Source organism: Aquila chrysaetos, chromosome 11 (assembly GCF_900496995.4).
Source record: "Aquila chrysaetos chrysaetos chromosome 11, bAquChr1.4, whole genome shotgun sequence".
In the NCBI taxonomy this organism is placed as follows: domain Eukaryota; kingdom Metazoa; phylum Chordata; class Aves; order Accipitriformes; family Accipitridae; genus Aquila; species Aquila chrysaetos.
In genome coordinates, this window is record NC_044014.1 from 23,098,493 (window position 1) to 23,116,575 (window position 18,083).

Genomic DNA, 18,083 nt, shown 5'->3' on the forward strand with positions numbered 1-18,083 from the left:
ATACTTCTGTAAAATACTCCAATAATGGAGAAATTAATGAGTTTCTGTTTTGGTAATTCTTTAATCTAACACTTAGATAAAAGATACTTAACATCTGTTTTAGATAAAAGATACTTAACATCTGTTTTCTTAAAAAAAAATAAGTGCAACTTGGGTAATACTGAACCTCCGGCTCCTCAATACATAAGAATTGATACTATTTCTATTTGGTTAAGAGAAGTCTTCTGGAATTCACAACTATGGGGAGCCAAAATCATCCTGGACTAACACGAATTCAGAATGGTGGAAAAGTGCTGTGGTTTTTGTACCTTGTGATTGCTTTGGTTTTGATTATGTCCCTGCCATATTAGTTTATCTGTTGTCTTCTGTAGTTCTTTACAACAGGTAAACCTGTTTTCCTGAAGTCTTGTTTTGCTTTCAGGTTAGGAGTTTCAGATTCTGATTCACAATTGCTTGTACTGATGTTTTGACACAGAAAGCTTTAGATTTTCTCCATTATAAGTATTACTTATTGTGAAAAATTGAGTGCAATTTCTCCAGGGTTTAAGGTCTGGTCTTCCACTCATACTGTTTTTTTCAGGTGCCTTTTTGCATCTCTTAACTGCTTTACCAGTGCGTACCAGATGTGTAGTTGCTATACTGGGGTATATTCTTCCGGACAGACTGGGCATGATGTTGTTTAAAAAAGGCTTTGAATGGGTACGGAAGAGTAGAGATTTCAAAAAGAATCAGGTGTTTATGGCTTGTAAGTATAGGTGATTGATGTGCTGGTACATTTCCCAGCAGGTGGGGAATTCCTCTTCATCCATGTCCTTTGTTTCTTTTTAAAAATTTATTTATTATTATTAACACATTGGCACTCTGTGTAGATCGATAATCTGTATTGGACCTGCAGTGAATTTCACTCCTAACCAAAGTGGCTGCAGGTCAGATGTTTTCTATAAAGCAGATGGTAGGTGGTAGCTGGTTGATGACTAAGTATGTGTACATGATCTGGGAAGCTGTCCATGTGCACTTCTAGTTTTTTCCCTTACAATCTGTGTCCTCTGGATAAAAGATGTAGACAATAATCTCTTTGCTGTTAGCTGGCATCCAGCAGGTTCTATATCAGGAGGTGCTTTAGTATTTCTAGCAGTGCATCTATGAAGTGAAATCTGAATGGGAGTCAACTCTATTTTACTAACTTTAATCTGCTATTAAAAGTATTAAAATATATTTTTTTCTGAATTTCAGAGTAACAAGTATAAACTAATTGTAGCAGTAGTTAATAGTACTTATTTAATATAAAATTATGTAAAATTTGTTGAAATCACATCCCCTTGATATACAGGTTTTTAAAGTAAAAAAAAAAACAGAGCAAAGGATTGCTATCTGAGATTAATTTTTTACAGGCTTAAAAGCTGTCATAAAACCAGTACAATTTATATCCAATGCATGTAGGAAAATTTAAATTTCATAGAGCAGGCCTTAAAGTTCAGCATTTGTATAAAGAATTCTTTTCCAATCTGGTTGTTGAAATGTGATGATAGCTCAGTTTTTTGGTGACTCTTCAATGGTAGATCTTTTTTTTGGCTGAAGTGGTGTTCACTTTTTTTTTAAAATATTTGTAACTGGATTCTATCAGTGAAATTCAATTATATTTTTTTTTTTTGGTAATGGATAAGTTTTACCTTGCTGTGACTGATCCATGCTCTCACCTCTGCATCAGTAGTCCAGAAGTTGCTGCAATGAAATTGAAACAGAGTTGTTGGTGATTTGTGTGGTTTTTGGGGGGTTTTTTGTTTTTGTTTTCCTTAACAAATAGAAGCTTATGTTTTGGCACCAATAGATTCATATGTTCTTGAGAAAAAGATACAGCTTCAAGGAGTGTTGAGTATCTAACATCTATGGCTGAAATAATTAAAAGCTGCTTGAATACCTTTCATTAATCATTTAGATGCTTGAATATGCATTTAAATACCTAACCATAGGGACCTGCTTTTCAAAATGTTAGCATGACCATCTGAAAACTTGTATAGATTTTCTTCATGAGTCAGAGCTAAGTTCTGAGTTAACAGGTAATCATGTTTTTCCTCATGTGCATTTGGGATTATGGCAAGACTAACAATTACAGATATTTTTCCTCTTTAAATGAGTGTCGTAAGAGTTTACAAAATTAAATTAGATTTGGATTTTATACTTTTAGATTTTTATGCTCTGGAGTGAGTAAAGGGGAATTAAAATTGTTCTAATAAATTAGCTTCTGCAATAAAGAAGAGTTCCCTTCTCAACATAGCTTGACTGGACAGCAGTAGCAGGTAAGTGTGAAACTATGTTGTTCATCATATTTGAAGAATTACTTAGGCTGCAGCTGTCAGTAACTGAAGTACTGTAGACTGTGTAAGTAAAACTGTCAGTTGAATCAGTGCACCGTGCCTGTATTTTTGAAATAGAATAAGAAAATTATGGCTTTGCAGAAATGTATTCTGCTGAGAATGGGGGTTTGCACTTGAATGCTCATAGTGGTGACCGGTGGGGCAAATCTACAGTGTATTCAAGAATCCATAAAGTAGTGTTTCTTTTTGTATTTAAAAGTGCGTCATGTGAAAGGATACCTGTGACCATGGAGGATAGCTGGATTTCCTTTCTGTTACAAATCTGAACAATGTTGTTCTTGTATCACAGGTCTCAAATCTGTATAAGTATCTTTGTGAAGAAAGTAATGAATTATTAATGAATACTTATATTGTAATATAACTTTAAGTTTTCAGTTGGCTTAATTCTCTTGTCAAGCTAAATCTAGAGTAATAATGCTTTTTATGTAATATGTCAAGTACTTTATTCAAGCATTTGAATTGACATCCTCTACATTACACCTGACACCTAGTAAATTATTAAATGTATTGAATGTTGGGATCATAGTGACTTCAATTAGAAAATTAATTTTTGACACTGCCATACAATACCAATTAGAAAAGATGAATTTAAAGGGGAAAAGGTTTTTTTAACATACTTGATTTTTGCGCTTATTTAGAAATGTTACTAAATAACCATACTTGTAAGTGAGAACTCCTTGCCCAAGACTTCCTTCTGCAACACCTCTAGAAAATGACAGCCGTCCAGGATGATGTTCAGTGTTGTACTAGGAGATGGTCAGATATAATGAGGCTTTATATGGTTTATGTGTTTGAATAAAACCTGGTTGATCTGGCTGTTCATAGGAAATTTGAAATCTGGCATAAGCACACCTGCTTTTATAATGAGTCTTGCTTTAATGGTCTTTTAAAATTTGCTTAACGTGCTACTGATGTTACTGAAGCTGTATTATATAGCAGATGTTACCTCTTTGACATCGCCTGATATAGACACAACACAAAACATACCTCTGACTTCACAGTCCTCACACAACCATAACTTGGATAAGAACTATCTAACATACAAAACTGTAGATCTGGTAAAGCTGTAGCAAAGTAGACTTCAGCTTCCCCAGCCACTGAATGCCGTTCTAAGCTACTTTCATTTAATCATTTAGCACAGTGCATTTAAGCTTAACCATCTAATCCTGCCCTGTAACCAAATGACAGCTTCAGCATTTGCAGTGGGTGGAGAACGGAACACTTGTCTTCATTCCTCTTGCCTTCATTCAGTTGTTTTAGGGGGAGGTGAGAGGAACTGTGCTGTGTAGTATGGCTGAGGGTGAAATCATATACAATACGTAAAGTCACGCCTATATTTTGCAAGAGTTGAATGAGGTTGTTTCTAATGATTCTGCTGCGTTTTTGTGTATCTGCACTGGAGTAACTTGTAATGTAGTTGATCCGCAGTTGATTGTAATATCTCTGTGATGTCTTTTGGTATTCTGAATATTGGGAGTAAAATCCATAAAAATGGATGAAGACAGTTTTTTGGTGGCATGCTGCTGTCTGCAGCCTGGTCAGATGTCAGTGCAGTCATTTCACTTCAAATGATATTTCAAAGTCTGTCTGTCTGTCTTTCTCTCTCTTTCTCTCTCTCTCTCTCTCTTTTTTTTTTTTTTTTTTTTTTTACAGCAGCAAAAGCCACTGTTTACATCTTAGCATATTAGATGCAGAATGCCTTATCTCAGAAAAAAAAAGTGGCACATTCCCAGGGGTCTGAAAGCCCATGGAGTCACTCTGTATTAGATTACAATCTAATACCAAATTTGTCTTGGTTAATAACTGCAAACAAAGGCTTCTGTATTCGGGCTATAAAATGGGAAAGGTCTCTAAAAAGAGCACTTGTAGTTCATGCGATTTTTATTTCAGTAGTAACACTTGCTCCTATCCCTGTGTTGTCCTTCAGTTGTGCTAGTATCATGTAAAACCAGCCTGGCCCCCATAGCACTTCCTCAGATCAGGCTTCCATGCTCCAGCACTAGGTAATGCTTCATTTAACAGCCTCTACCAGTTTCTCTCTTACCCTTATTTTAATTCACAGTATATTTTCATTTCACCTCTGTGTGTTGGAACAATCCTTTGTGAGTTAAAAAATGTAACATTAGAAAGGTGTTATCCTTTATTTGAGTATAGTATGAAACTGCTAGAGAGTGACAATAAAGCGCCAAGTATTTTGGAAAGAGTTAATCCCTACTTAGCAACAAATCCAGAAGATAGGGATTCTGGGTTTTTTTCTTGTAATTAATGTCAAGATGGCTCAAAAAAACTGTTAAAGTGAAAAAGTGCCAAGCAGAGGCATTTTGGGGGGGAACATAGCCCCAAAAGTATAGCAACCAGCTCAGTAGAGGTATAAATGCAAACCGAGGCCTGGATTTGTAAGTCTGTGTTTCAGCTATGGTGCCAACTTTAATGGCTTTCCTCTCCTCACTATACCAGTATGGGTCCTGAAAATGTAATCCATGGTCTAAAAGTCTTCTTGGGACATTTGTTGACTTGAGTGGTTTTGTTATTCTCCCCCCCCCCCCCGCCCCCGCAGAAGTTTTACTGCCTAGTAAGTCATTCTGAAAAATGGTATTTTTTTTTTTTCAGTGAAAAGATGAACTTAGAGTGCCTTTGTTAGGTCTTGGAAGAAACAAAAATAGAAAATACTGAAGTTTTCATAAGAAGTAGGAGAAAGAGATGCATCCATTCCAGAATAGCCAGGGGCACTATTTTCTCCAGGGCTATAGGAAATCATTGCAGCTATGCAGGACTGCTGTTGGCTGGTTTCTTACCATCTTGCTTCACCAGGCTTTGCATCAGTTTTGCTTGACTAGACGAACTGTGCATATTTTCATTTTGTCAAATTGTCATTATCACAGAAATAATGTTTTGTGTTGGAAACATCCTACTTGCTGGTGTTTTTTCTATGTGGGTGATTTGATTTTCTTCTTAAGCTTTATATTGCAGTTAGTGTATAGCAGAAAGTAAGCTGAATGTTTATATAGATTAGAGCTGTACTTGGGGCACAAATTAATTTTATCTACTAGAAAGGAGTCCTCGATTCCAGTGATGACAAAAAGAGGAGAAAGGGGGAGCTGGAATTATTTATGTTTGTTTGACTGTTTGCAGAGTGAAAACATTTATGAAGTGGATGGGGGTGTTGTCTCTAAATCTCTTGCTGCCTGAATTCTTGTAAACATAAGCCTTTTTGTCTTTTTTCACTTGAAAAGGAAACATGAGGGAAGGAAATTGGGATGTGAAAGAATGGCTGCTAACTGCATTACTTCTGAATTGTAGATGGGGAAAAATAGCTTTTGGGCTCGAAGAGGTGAATTTATTTTATTTCCAGATGTAGCCTCCTGCGTATTCTTTGCGTTTATTCCTATTTTTGTCTTCTGTCCTTTTTATCTACCTCTACCCTGATTGCTTTGTTTCTTCCTTTATGGTAGTTTCTTGAAAATTGCTGAGAACTTTAAGAAGTTTTAGTTTTTACAAACAGAATTCCTAGTCAATGAGCCTGATGATGCTAAAATGGAGTGATAATACCATACAAAGTTTTAGGTATTTGTTAACAATTCCATACTTCTCGTTAAAGAGGTCTCATGGTCTGTCCAAGTAAAGCTGCCATCAGCTAATGGATCTTAATTTAGTGTGGGAGGAGTAACAAAAGGATACTTGGAAACCTTTCCTATCCAGTCTGTGGGAAGCTTCTGCATGTGGAAGGGTAGAATTACAAAAACAATCATGTAATTGCTTTAATGGTTCCTTTTTAAATGTCCTTTTTTGTTACCTACTTGAGGATAGCTGAGAGGGGTTAAAGACTCCAGCAATGTCTGTTCCTCCATTTGCTTGGTTTGCCTTTGCTTTGAGCCAGCTCATTAACGAATCATTAACTGTGCTTTAATTTTTTGCAGACGATGTAATGCAGACTACTTACTGTGAAATTGACTTGGACAAAGGAAGAAGAGATGCATTTGTGTATGCTATCAAAAATCACTATTGGTACCAGATGTATATTGATGACTTGCCAATATGGGGTGAGTGATATTATGCATAAACAACTTGATTACAGCTACAGGAGTCCTATGCTAGTGGGTTTCATGGAGTCATTTAATGACTAAGCTTCATTACAAGAATCTCATAAGTATATAGAACTTATGTGACCAAATTATACAAATAAATTGAAGGATTATTGCATTGAAAGAACAGTAGGGATGGCTTGTACTAGTGAATTACAAAAGCAGTGAAAAGCTGTGTTTTTCTCAAGCACTGATTTAATAATACCAAGTTCTTAGGGTTAAATTCTTTTAAATGTTCAAGTGAGTGGTAAATAGATAGGTCAGATATAAAGTCCATGTTAATGTGTTCATGAATAACAACTTTCATAACCTCTTTCAATATTTAAACTTTATTTTGCTAGTTCTTGTGTTTGTTACTAACACAAGAGCTGTTTGGTTTACTTCTATGGTAATTTAGTGGCTTTTAGCAGTTTTGCATGTGAAGTCTGTGGTTATATGAAGGAGTTTCATTTTACTTGTTCTTACACAGTTCTTAAAATTGCTCTTGCTGAGTATTATTAATCTGGGTTTAGAAGTGCTTGTGTCTTGAATAAAAATTTATGTGTCTTTATTGCCATTGTCTCCTAAGCTCTCTGGTTTTTGTTACTCCCTTGTAACCTGTGATCACATACCTGGTAAAGAGTGCTCTGCAGATTGTACTTTGCACTGATAGCAGTCAACCAAACCCCCCAAGCCCTAATCTCCCTGTTGTAGATATAAACTGAAGGGAAATGAAAAGCACCACAGAATGCTTTGTTAAGGTAAGGTCTTTGTTGCCTGTGGTCTGTGAAAGAGGTAAAACCACTGAAAATAAACAAAATCCCACAACACCTACAAAAATACAGTTCAAGCCACATGACAAAAGTCCTTTGATAGGTAGTATGCTGAATAATGCTACCCGTCATTCTTTCTTTCATTCTGACAGAGGGTGGGGGGTTTAGCTCTTTTTTATAATTTTAATCGGTTTTAGAAAGTAGCTATCTGATGAACATGAGCGCCAGCCAGAAATGCTAGTGCTTTATTTATTTATTTATTATTTATTTGTTAGTTGGGAAGGTTCTTGCTTTTTTTTAAATGTATCTCTTTTTAAGAGATGACATTATAATGCCTGACAGGAGAAGTACTCATATATTGTATTTGTTCTTTTCAGCTGATTTGCTTAGTGTGTGTAACAGCTCTGTGGCAGGGCTTGGCGTAGACCGTAGTTAACCTGTGTGGCCTTTACTACTTGCGCAATTGCTAGTAGGCTTTTAAAAAGCATGCGTGAGTGACAGTTGTTGCTACAATATTTTTTTATGCTTTTGGTCTTTCAGCAAAAGATCAATGAATGATTTTCCTAGACTAGTGGCAGCTACATAGGCTTTAGACTGCCCAAGGATGATGGATGCTAAGCTGACTTCTTTGGAATCCTGTGTGGCTAGCGAGTCTTGGAGACATTCTTTCTTAGGACTGTTTTTTCTGATGTTATTTGGGAACATTTTTTTCTCACATCAAATACCAAAGAACAAATATACTTACTAAATCTTCTACACACTGACTAAATTTTATGCTCTCAGCTGAAAAATCTGTTTTACTGTGATTCCGGTGTTTTAATGTTCTTCAGTAATATGCTTTGTATCCACGAGAAGTCATTCCTAATGCTACAGCTAACAAACACGTAGAATCTAGGTATCATCTTTGTAAGATATTAAGAAGCTGGCTTTGATAGTTTTTTGGAACCAGGACCTCAAGTTGTGTTACTTAATAGATGACTGCAGCATCGTAAGTACTGGTAATATTATGCAAGGATATAATCTGACATCAGATGTGAAAGCAAATGGTGCTGACGATTTTGGTCTATGTCTCCTGAGGGCTAGGTAGAACTAGCAGTACTGCATATTGGTCAGTCAATATTAGCCTGGGTTTTATTCCAAAAAATTAATCAGTTCTTGATGGGGGGGGGCTGAGAAAGGAATGGATGCACCTGAACTGATCAGAAGTGTTTATCCTCAAGGCTGAACAAGTCTTTCTGACCATTGTGTTCTAAGCACACTTTAGAAAACTGTGAATATAGCTTATCTGCATTAATTCTGGTTTTGCTGGGTCTCTGTTCAACAATAGGAATATTTCAGGCTCCGAGTCCTCGGAGACTTGCTGCTCACTGAACAGTTATATATATTTCTGTTATGAATATGGCATGAGTGATACAATACACATGGCTCCTCCAGCTTGTTGGTGTCTTGGACTGTATTGTATAGACTTGCCTAGTACCATGTGATGTGGTGGTGGAGATACTAAGGAAAGCTAATATCTTATGCTTGATTGAGTGTCATCACATAGCTGTTAATTTCAGGAACTAATGAAAAACATTAGGACTGCAAAAAATATAGTAAGAACTTTAGTAATTATGATGGCATTTCTGAAATACTCTGAATACTGAGAAGTTGTTTTGTGTTTTTTTTTTAATTAAAATAGTGTCCAGAACTGGTTACCTTCAGTTACCAGAACTGGTTTACCTTGCATTAAAAATATCTTGTGCTGAAATGGCTTTTTTGTTGCTGTGTGAAGGCTATCTTGTTGACCCACTTCATTTGGATTACTTTCCTGAGAACCCTGCTAGCCAGCCTGTATTGTATGTACTGTATCACCGAATCCACTCTTTTTTTCATTGTTGGTTTGTGTCTCGTAGCCCAATTAAACCAAAATTTTGTTCCCTAAATGTAAATGGCTAGAGTCCTTTTTTTGTGCTACCAAAAGAAAGTAAGTATTCTCTGAAGAGTTTAAAAGAAAAGGATTCAGATGGTGTTAATGTTTGCTGGAGAATTCTAGGCAAATTCTGTTTAATTCTGTTCCTAAATCTGTTCCACTCGCTTCTCTGGGCTCATCCAGGTGGATTTGTGGCACTCCTCCTGTCTCCTGGCAAACTTTAGTTAAGTTCATGTTTTATGTTCTTTGTGGCTTTCCACCTTGGTAAGGCTTACTGATGTCAAAGTCATATGCACAACCATTAATATTTGAAATTCTCCTTAGGAAGTCCTCAAAATATGCAGTAAGGAGTACTCTATTTTCAGTAAAGACTAGGCATAAAATAACTTTTCTTAACTGCTGATAACTAAAGGTAAGGACTTCCAGCTGCTGTTTGAGGGCTTTGAAAGGTTTACACTTTATTTTCTGACCTGAAAAAGGCAACCAGATCTTTTTCAGTGCATTCAGATAAAATTATTCCATTTTCTGTTTTTTCCTGAATTGCTATCCCACAGTGGGGTGGCTAGGCTTGAATGTCTTTGTTTCAGGACATCTCCCTAAGTATATGGAGCACTGTGTTAGTTCACTCCTTCAGGTAGTGATTGATCAGAATGTCCTTTAAGTAGTTTAGAGGTCTGTATTGTCATGGTTTTGGATACTACCGTGGGAACAGATGGTATGCCAGGTGCTAGGCTGTATGGCATAGGCACAAACTGGCACATGTTTCGTGTGGATGGCATATACAAGGCAATCCTGACAGATGAGCATGAGTAAAAAACATGACAGAAAAATGCCACCTTGAAAATTAAAAAGCACAGGTAATGCACAAGTGCCATTCTTTCATATACCTGCTGCTTTGCAATAACCTGTTCCATATCCTTCACCTACTTGTTCTTCCACTCCCCTCCACCTTTGTATATCTTGAGTGCTGCTTTTATTGTGGCTTTCCATCTTGTATGTGATCTTTGGTGTGATGGTCTTGACATTAAAGATGATGCTTGTAGCCTGTGAACTTGGTGACTGTTAGGCTTGACTTCCCACACACACACTCCCCCCAGCATAGTACATTCTCTGGATTTTTCTGTAGTAGATTAGACATTTTGCAGTAATTTACTGAAAATTAAGAACTTAATCATAGCTAATACTGAGCTCAGTTGAGTTCTGATGCTCCAGGAGCATCTGAGCAGCTTTCCATGTTGGTGGTAATAAAAATCTTCAAGTAAATGATAACTTTCTGAATTTTTCAGTGAAAGTAACAGAGCAGTCAAAAACTGTCATTCTTGGCAAGCATTAGAAGCTTGTGTGCAAATTAGAGCAAGAAGTATGTGTTGGGAAGTAAATTAATGAGGAATACAGAATGGAAGTAAAATTTTTAAGAAGAAAAATGAGTGAAAGGATAGACGGGAGGTGGGAAAATACAGAGGTCTTGGCCAAGTTCTATTCATGGATATTAAATCTGTATTCAGCTAGTTGTTTATCTGGTAAGAATTCAAAATAAAACTAGAGGAACTGTTGTTGTGTCTTCTGTTTCTTCTGCAGTGTTTGTAGCTGCATGCTTTTTTCTTTTAATGCCGTTACAAAATGCTTCTTGCATATACCTGTGGATTGAAGGTGTAATCGAGGTATTAGAGTTGAAAAGAAGAGCATAAGGTCTGGTGTGTTCTTTTTACTGTAGTTATGTTGCTTTTTTTAGCTGGTAGAACTTTTGTAATGCATATTTTTAAAAAAATAATTACAGAATATTTGAAAAGCATACCTGTAATGGATGCTTACACTTGTTTCCTATGCAGGTATTGTTGGAGAAGCAGATGAAAATGGAGAAGATTACTACCTTTGGACTTACAAAAAACTTGAAATTGGTTACAATGGAAATAGAATTGTAGATGTCAATCTGACCAGTGAAGGAAAGGTGAAATTGGTACCAAACACAAAAATCCAGATGTCATATTCAGTAAGTAATTTGGTGCTGCATCTGTAATAAGAAATTCTATATGATGAAATGGCTCAAAAATAAGTACTTGTATACCTACAACTATGTATTGATACAGCAGGCTGTATTAGAGGAAGATGCATCTTCACTCTTTCAAATTTTTTTTTTTCATTACTGAAAAACCTTGATAGGTTTATTAAGAATAAGTGTAAAATGAGGGATTTTGAAACATGTCAAAACAAACTGAAGCTTCTATAATCTGCAGAAAAGTGTTTTGGAGGGAAAGGAAGATGTCCCAAAAGGTATGGAGACTAGAAGTATAGAGGACCCCCCAGTAGGTACACATTTTCTTGATGTTTGGAGCACTGACATTTGCATCATAGATTTGAACTGGATTCTGAGCTAGGACCAAAACCCACTGTAAGCCTTCATACTTTGCAAGCGGTTAGTATCAAAGCTTATTTTGGTGTCCTGGTTTCAGCTGGGATGGAGTTAACTGTCTTCCTAGTAGCTGGTACGGTGCTATGTTTTGAGTTCAGTATGCGAAGAATGTTGATAACACACTGATGTTTTCAGTTGTTGCTAAGTAGTGTTTAGACTAATGTCAAGGATTTTTCAGCTTCTCGTGTCCAGCCAGCGAGAAAGCTGGAGGGGCACAAGAAGTTGGCACAGGACACAGCCGGGGCAGCTGACCTAAAGCGGCCAACAGGGTATTCCATACCATGGGACGTCACATCTAGTATAGGAACTGGGGAGTGGGGGCAGGGAATCGCCGCTGGGGGGACTAGTGGGGTGTCGGTCGGTGGGTGGTGAGCAATTGCACTGCGCATCATTTGTACATTCCAATCCTTTAATTATTGTTGTTGTCATTTTATTAGTGTTATCATTATCATTATTAGTTTCTTCTTTTCTGTTCTACTAAACTGTTCTTATCTCAACCCGTGGGTTTTGCTTCTTTTTCCCGATTTCCTCCCCCATCCCACTGGGTGGGGGGGGAGTGAGTGAGCGGCTGCGTGGTGCTTAGTTGCTGGCTGGGGTTAAACCACGACATTTGGTTTTGCAATTCCAGTAGAAAGTTGCATATTGATAAAACCTTATTAGTAAGGTTTTCTCTGAAGCCCTCTGCTATTATGTTGAATTGCTATGATGAAAGGTAATGAATAAACAATGTTTGCTGATCTGAGATAAATTAAACTTTTCAGTTTTCCTCCTTATTTATTTGATGTTACTTAAATCTGCAATGGTTCACTTCTCATGTTCGCCACATTTGTATACTGAAACTAGTTCTTAATGCATTGCTTTTCTATAATGTGTTAGCAGTAGGTGTCAGCATAAGATTTTATTTCGGAGGATATTCTTGCCACTATTACATTTGTCTTATGCTGAATAAGTTGTAGAGTTTGAAGTGCAGATAATTGGTTTCTATATATGCTCTCTAGAATTATGTTTGCACTAATCTCCCTGTTTCTACTGCAAAATGATAGTAGAAATTTTGAAATTTTCTATTTCAAATTCCACTAGCGTTGTGAAGTCCATTTGCTCTGTAAATTTTGAGGTGGACAGCACTGAGTATCTGCTGGTAATGAAAATAACATTAGATGTTTCCTTAAAATACTTTTAGCGTACAGAGCTCAAGACTCACCTAGCCAATTCTGCTGGCACCACTGGGCATTTGCTAGGCTGGTGCGTGTGTGGTGTTTAATTCACAGATTGTGTCTGGTGGATTTGTTCTAAGCAGTGCTTATTAGTGGCAGATGCTCTAATGAGAAATGTATCTGCTTAAAACAATATTGAAAGCTATTAATGTTTTGAGTTACTAATCTTGAACAAGGTTGTAATTTGAACTGATGAACATTAATATCATACCTGAAAGTGAGTAATACTTGAGTCATGGGGTTTTTAATCTGTCTCAGGACTGTGGTGGGTGATAGGGGTATTCAATCTACATTTATATGCTTTTTTTCTGTACTGAATACAAGAACATCTGTTGGAAAGGATAATTCTTTGTCAGGTATTTTAAAAAGATATGCACAAGGGGGCTGCATTTGTTTCAAGATCGCTAAAAATCTTGGTATTTCCTAATCTTGGCATGCTTCTGAAAAAATTTTAGTGTCAATTTGTGTTTAATTTCTGAAATTGCATTTAAGAATTAAAATGAAAACAATCTTGCAAAAATTCTGAAAAATACTTTATGCTACCATATTAGCACCATGTAGTTCATCAGTATAATTGAATCTTCCAAATCCAAAGCAGTCCTCTGTGCAGCTAGTGGAATAACTGATAGCAGTAATATGCTGTTACCCTGTGACAGTATGGCCATAAATGCATACTTTTCCAGCTGGATTCAGAGTTACTTAATGGCAGTTGAAGTGTCTAGATGGCAGAATCCTGTGGTCTTACAGATTTTAGGCTGCAGCTTTTAGCTTGTAGCTTTTAAAATTCTAATGTCTGTCTTTTAGGGTCCGGCTTGATCCCTTTTATCCAGTTCCCTTCCAGCCAGCTTGTATCTCAGTTTATGGCCTTTTCTTTCCTATTGGCATCTGTTTTAAATTTGCTCTTACATCTTCTTATTTCCCTGACTTCTGTTAGACTGCATCTTTTTCTTGGGCACTGTACTCAGACAGTTTAGGTACAGATGATTTCATTGACTACCAGTCTCAGTGTGTGGCAGCGAAACAGATCTCAGCTGCTGTTGGGGGAGCAGAAGTAGAGGGTGTTGTCATCGCTCAATGAACACTGGTAATGTTCTCCACAAGCCTCTTTTCATACAATGCAGCACATGGAAATGTTAAGAAAAGGGAGTGTGCTGTCAGAAAAAAAAAACAACAAACCTTTGGAAAAATTCCATTGCTTTCTAACACATCATTCTTGAACATATTTAAACATGCTTTCTTTCTCTAACCTTTGTTCTGAAATCTTGGGTGAATTTGGGAGGATTTTTCAAAGGTATTGCCTCATCGTTTTACGGGTATCTACTGTGGGGAAAAAAACATCATCTTAGAACTATTTGTTTAACAAAACTGAAAAATAGGATCATTTGATGGATTTTGGTTTTGACATCTTCAGTATGAGTATCTTTGAGCTCCTTCTATAATCATGAAAAGGGTTTGTTGTATTTGACAACTAGAAGTTTACATCTTAGGTTAGCCTTGCAAAGGCTAAGAGGTTCTTAAACATAAGCATAGACAAGATTAGATCCATGAACCATGGTGGCTGATGTTCATTCTGTGTCTGACCTGTAGTTATTAGTCTTTAAGAATATCAGTCCATTGTTTTTGTGAAAACCTAGATTCATATTGAAGAAAAAAAAATCTGAAGTGGATGATTCTTAAAAAGTGTTTTGGGGTTCTGCATGTGAGTATGGCTAAACATATTATTAATGAGCTTTTCAAGTGTAAATTTTTCACTGTTTAGGTGAAATGGAAGAAGTCAGATGTGAAGTTTGAAGACCGATTTGACAAGTATCTTGACCCATCTTTCTTTCAGCACAGAGTATGTATTATTCTAAGACAATCTTACAAAATATCCCTTTGAAATGGTTGCTTTAGTTCAGAAGGTGTCGTGGAGTTTTTGGATGACATCTTTGAATTTTTGGATGTCCCAGGTGTTCTGGGACAATGAAACAGGCAGGTCTAGGACTGTAGGTTTTAAGTGATAGTTCTGTTGCTTGAACAGGATGGCTCCAGTCTTTTAGAGCGCTTCATTAAACGTGCAGGCAAGCTTCAAGCCTGCAACAAATACCAGGCAGTTCAAGAAAACATATTCACATGTTTGGAAGCAGTGAAGTTTCAGGGGCACAACTGTGTGACTTGTAAGCTGAATAACTTCAGTTGGTCATTTGTACACTTTTTACTGAAGTAAACACAAAGTAAAAAGCATCAGCCTAAACCAGTTGGTGGTATCAGTTGTGATGGTTTAAACCTGTGGTTGTAATCTCCTTACAGGTAGTATACTGAGCTATACTACTTTCCAAAATGAGAGGTTTTGAATTCTGTTTGGAGCTCAGCGTAAACCAGAAGATGTACTTGTCAGAGGCAAAATAATGCCGCTGCACATTTTGGTCCTGTGCAAAGCAACGGTTCCTTTGGCTTTTTGGCTGTGAGCATCTCTTTTACTACTTAAACCTCTTCTCTAGGAAGGCAGCAGTACATTGTGTTGCCTTTCCTTTACCAAGGAAGCACATGCAGCCAGTTGTTCAAACTTTGCTGGTGCTTAACTAAGCTGGGATAACTTGTCATGAGCAAGCTTGGCTGTTGAAAAGCTTTATGTATGGTGTTTCACAGGCCAGTTTTAGTGGGACTTTCTACAAATGTAGTGTTACTTAGAATATGTGTTTACTGTTACTCAGCTAGTGCTGACAAGCTGTCCTGCTAGGCAATGATTTATCCTTATTGGAACAGATTTGAAACACATTTACAATTCTAAACCTTAGGGATGTGTTTTCTTTTTGTAGATTCACTGGTTTTCAATTTTCAATTCTTTTATGATGGTGATCTTTCTGGTTGGCCTAGTGTCTATGATATTAATGAGAACTTTGCGAAAAGATTATGCAAGATACAGCAAGGAGGAAGAAATGGATGATATGGTAAGATCTGCATTCATGCTTTTTTAAAATCTTTTTTTAAGGCTTATTGTTTTCTCTTCATGCATTCGTTGTGTTGGCAGCTCTGAATGGCTTTCTTCAGTTGGACAGAAAACTCTTATGTGTGTCTTGAGAGTGTTACTGGTTTTCTTTATAACACGGGTCTAGGTTGCAACCCAGAATTTTGTCTGTAGTCACTGTGTTAATGTTCATATCCACACTTAGGTTAAATGGGGTCCATTCTGAGTGTGTAATAGAAGCCTGTGTATACTCCTAAGCACTTCAGAGGATTTTAGGGACAGGGAGGGAATCTGACTGATTTTACTGCATCATACATTCAGGTAGTAATTTTTGTTGTCTTCATAAGCATCTGAAAAGTAAACTTTTCTCCTAGATTTGATGCATTCAGGAGAGAAGACATACTTGCACTTGAAGTTGCTTTAATAAATCAAACCTTTAATTTATGCATAGCTTGTGTGCTTGTCATTAATTGTCATAACTAGACTTTTTTTTGTTGTTGTTCCTAGGACAGAGATCTAGGTGATGAGTATGGGTGGAAGCAGGTCCATGGAGATGTTTTTAGACCATCCAGTCATCCTCTAATATTTTCATCGCTTATTGGTTCTGGTTGTCAAATTTTTGCTGTGTCTCTTATAGTTATTGTTGTTGCAATGATAGAAGATTTATACACAGAGTAAGTATAATTGTGCCATGCTTTCCACATATAAATGCTTAAGTGAACAAAATAATTACAAAAATGAATGTGCTAACTGGCCTGGAAAAAAGCGTTTGAGAGTCTTTACTCTTTATGTTTAGATCAGATGTAGTATTCAGAAGAGTTCTTTTAAGTTGTAAGGAAACTTTGCCCTACTCTTATCATGGGAGTTGGTCTCCTTTAATTTTACTCTTTTAATGCTTGCTTTTTACATGATTTATTTTGAAACTAGTTTGTCATTCTGCAGCATCACAGGTAGGTTATATGGGAAATAACTGTTAAAAGGCAAATATTTCACTCCTGGTTTCATCTGGAGTGACAAGATCTTACTATATTTCTTACCCTGTTTTCCCCACCGTGTCCTGTAAAGACTGAAGTAGGAGTGTGCTGTGTTGTGAATAGTCCTGTTTACTGCTGACAATGAATTAAGCCAGTCTTATCCACAAGTCTTCTCAGGAATGGAGATTTAATTTCTGAAGTTCTTTCAAACAGATACTGCTCAGCCTGTGTTGCATGTAAAACCTCCAGCAACAGGTGAGCTGTGGTCCTAACTGGAGAGAATTCATTTAAAACAAACAAATAGTACTCAAGTTTAAATATAACACACCACTTGTGGTTCACCTAGTTCTCTTCCTTTACCTTTTATCTGTTTGAGATTTTTGGTGTCCTGGATGGACTTCCATCTGTTTCTGTAGTGATTGTATTTTGGATACTGGAGGGAATTTTTTTTTTTTAATATTTTTTTACAAGTGCTTTGTTTTAAGCAATGACTAAAATTTCAAATCTCTGTTCTATGTTTCTCTTGAATATCACCTGTAACTATTGATTTTAACAAGTTGTAATACTTCGAATGTGCCACTAGAGAGAACTCTAGGTTTTGAATTTAGCTGCCTTTTAATGACGTGTTTAAAATGCCACTCTGTACTACCAGTGTCTTGGCATGTTTTCATTTTTCATGTAGTGTTATTCCCCGCCTTGTGCGCCATGGTTACATTTCTGGATAGACTTACATACACATTTTTAGTTGTACAGCATGTCAACCCTTTTAAGGTGGGGAATGAAACTGTTTCAGAATGTTTTGCACTGTAGGGAAGCTGTAAGTTAGTAATGGCAATTGTAAAATGTGTCAGAACAGTAATTTTTAAAAATATATGTGCACTTAGTCTTTTATTGCAATAGGCCTTTATATCACTTTCAAACTGAATTTAATTCTGGGTATGTAATGGAACAATTGACCAAATCTGGTACAGACAATTCTTACGTTTAGGAGAATAGTGATGTGAGTGAAAAAGGCTGTAAACCAGAATTACAAGAATGATTCTTGTCAGAGTTCTTCAGGTCTGTTAAAACTCTTGGGGATCATGCAGCTGATGCCAACTAAAAGTCTCTCAGTGAAATTTGGTCGTGTCAGCTATTAATTTATTAATACTGGTTTGTATTTTGAGAAGCTTTTCCATTAGAATACTTGAAACATATGTGAGTAAGCTTGAGAATAGCAAATTTTGAGATAATTTTAGATTAACATCTGCTAGTCATTTTACATGTAGCCTGGATTTACATGTGTCACTTCAGACTGTGCATGGTCTTCTGGGGTTTTGCATGTGTTCCTAAATTGTCCTAAGTTAGGAGAAGTGTTAAAATTGGTTTCTGTCTAACCAGTAGCTTTGTAAAATGGAGCTATTGCTTATTTTTTTTA

At 36.6% G+C, this 18,083-nt stretch overlaps 1 protein-coding gene across 1 annotated transcript in view; it reads left to right on the forward strand.

Moving 5' to 3' along the window:
• The window catches only part of TM9SF3 (transmembrane 9 superfamily member 3), a 52,996-nt gene that overhangs the window by 12,152 nt on the left and 22,761 nt on the right, over positions 1-18,083 (forward strand). The window contains exons 3-7 of the mRNA XM_030029550.2: positions 6,293-6,415; positions 10,951-11,111; positions 14,505-14,582; positions 15,544-15,675; positions 16,200-16,366. Coding sequence (XP_029885410.1) covers positions 6,293-6,415; positions 10,951-11,111; positions 14,505-14,582; positions 15,544-15,675; positions 16,200-16,366 — 661 coding nt within the window. The remainder of the gene's footprint in view (positions 1-6,292; positions 6,416-10,950; positions 11,112-14,504; positions 14,583-15,543; positions 15,676-16,199; positions 16,367-18,083) is intronic.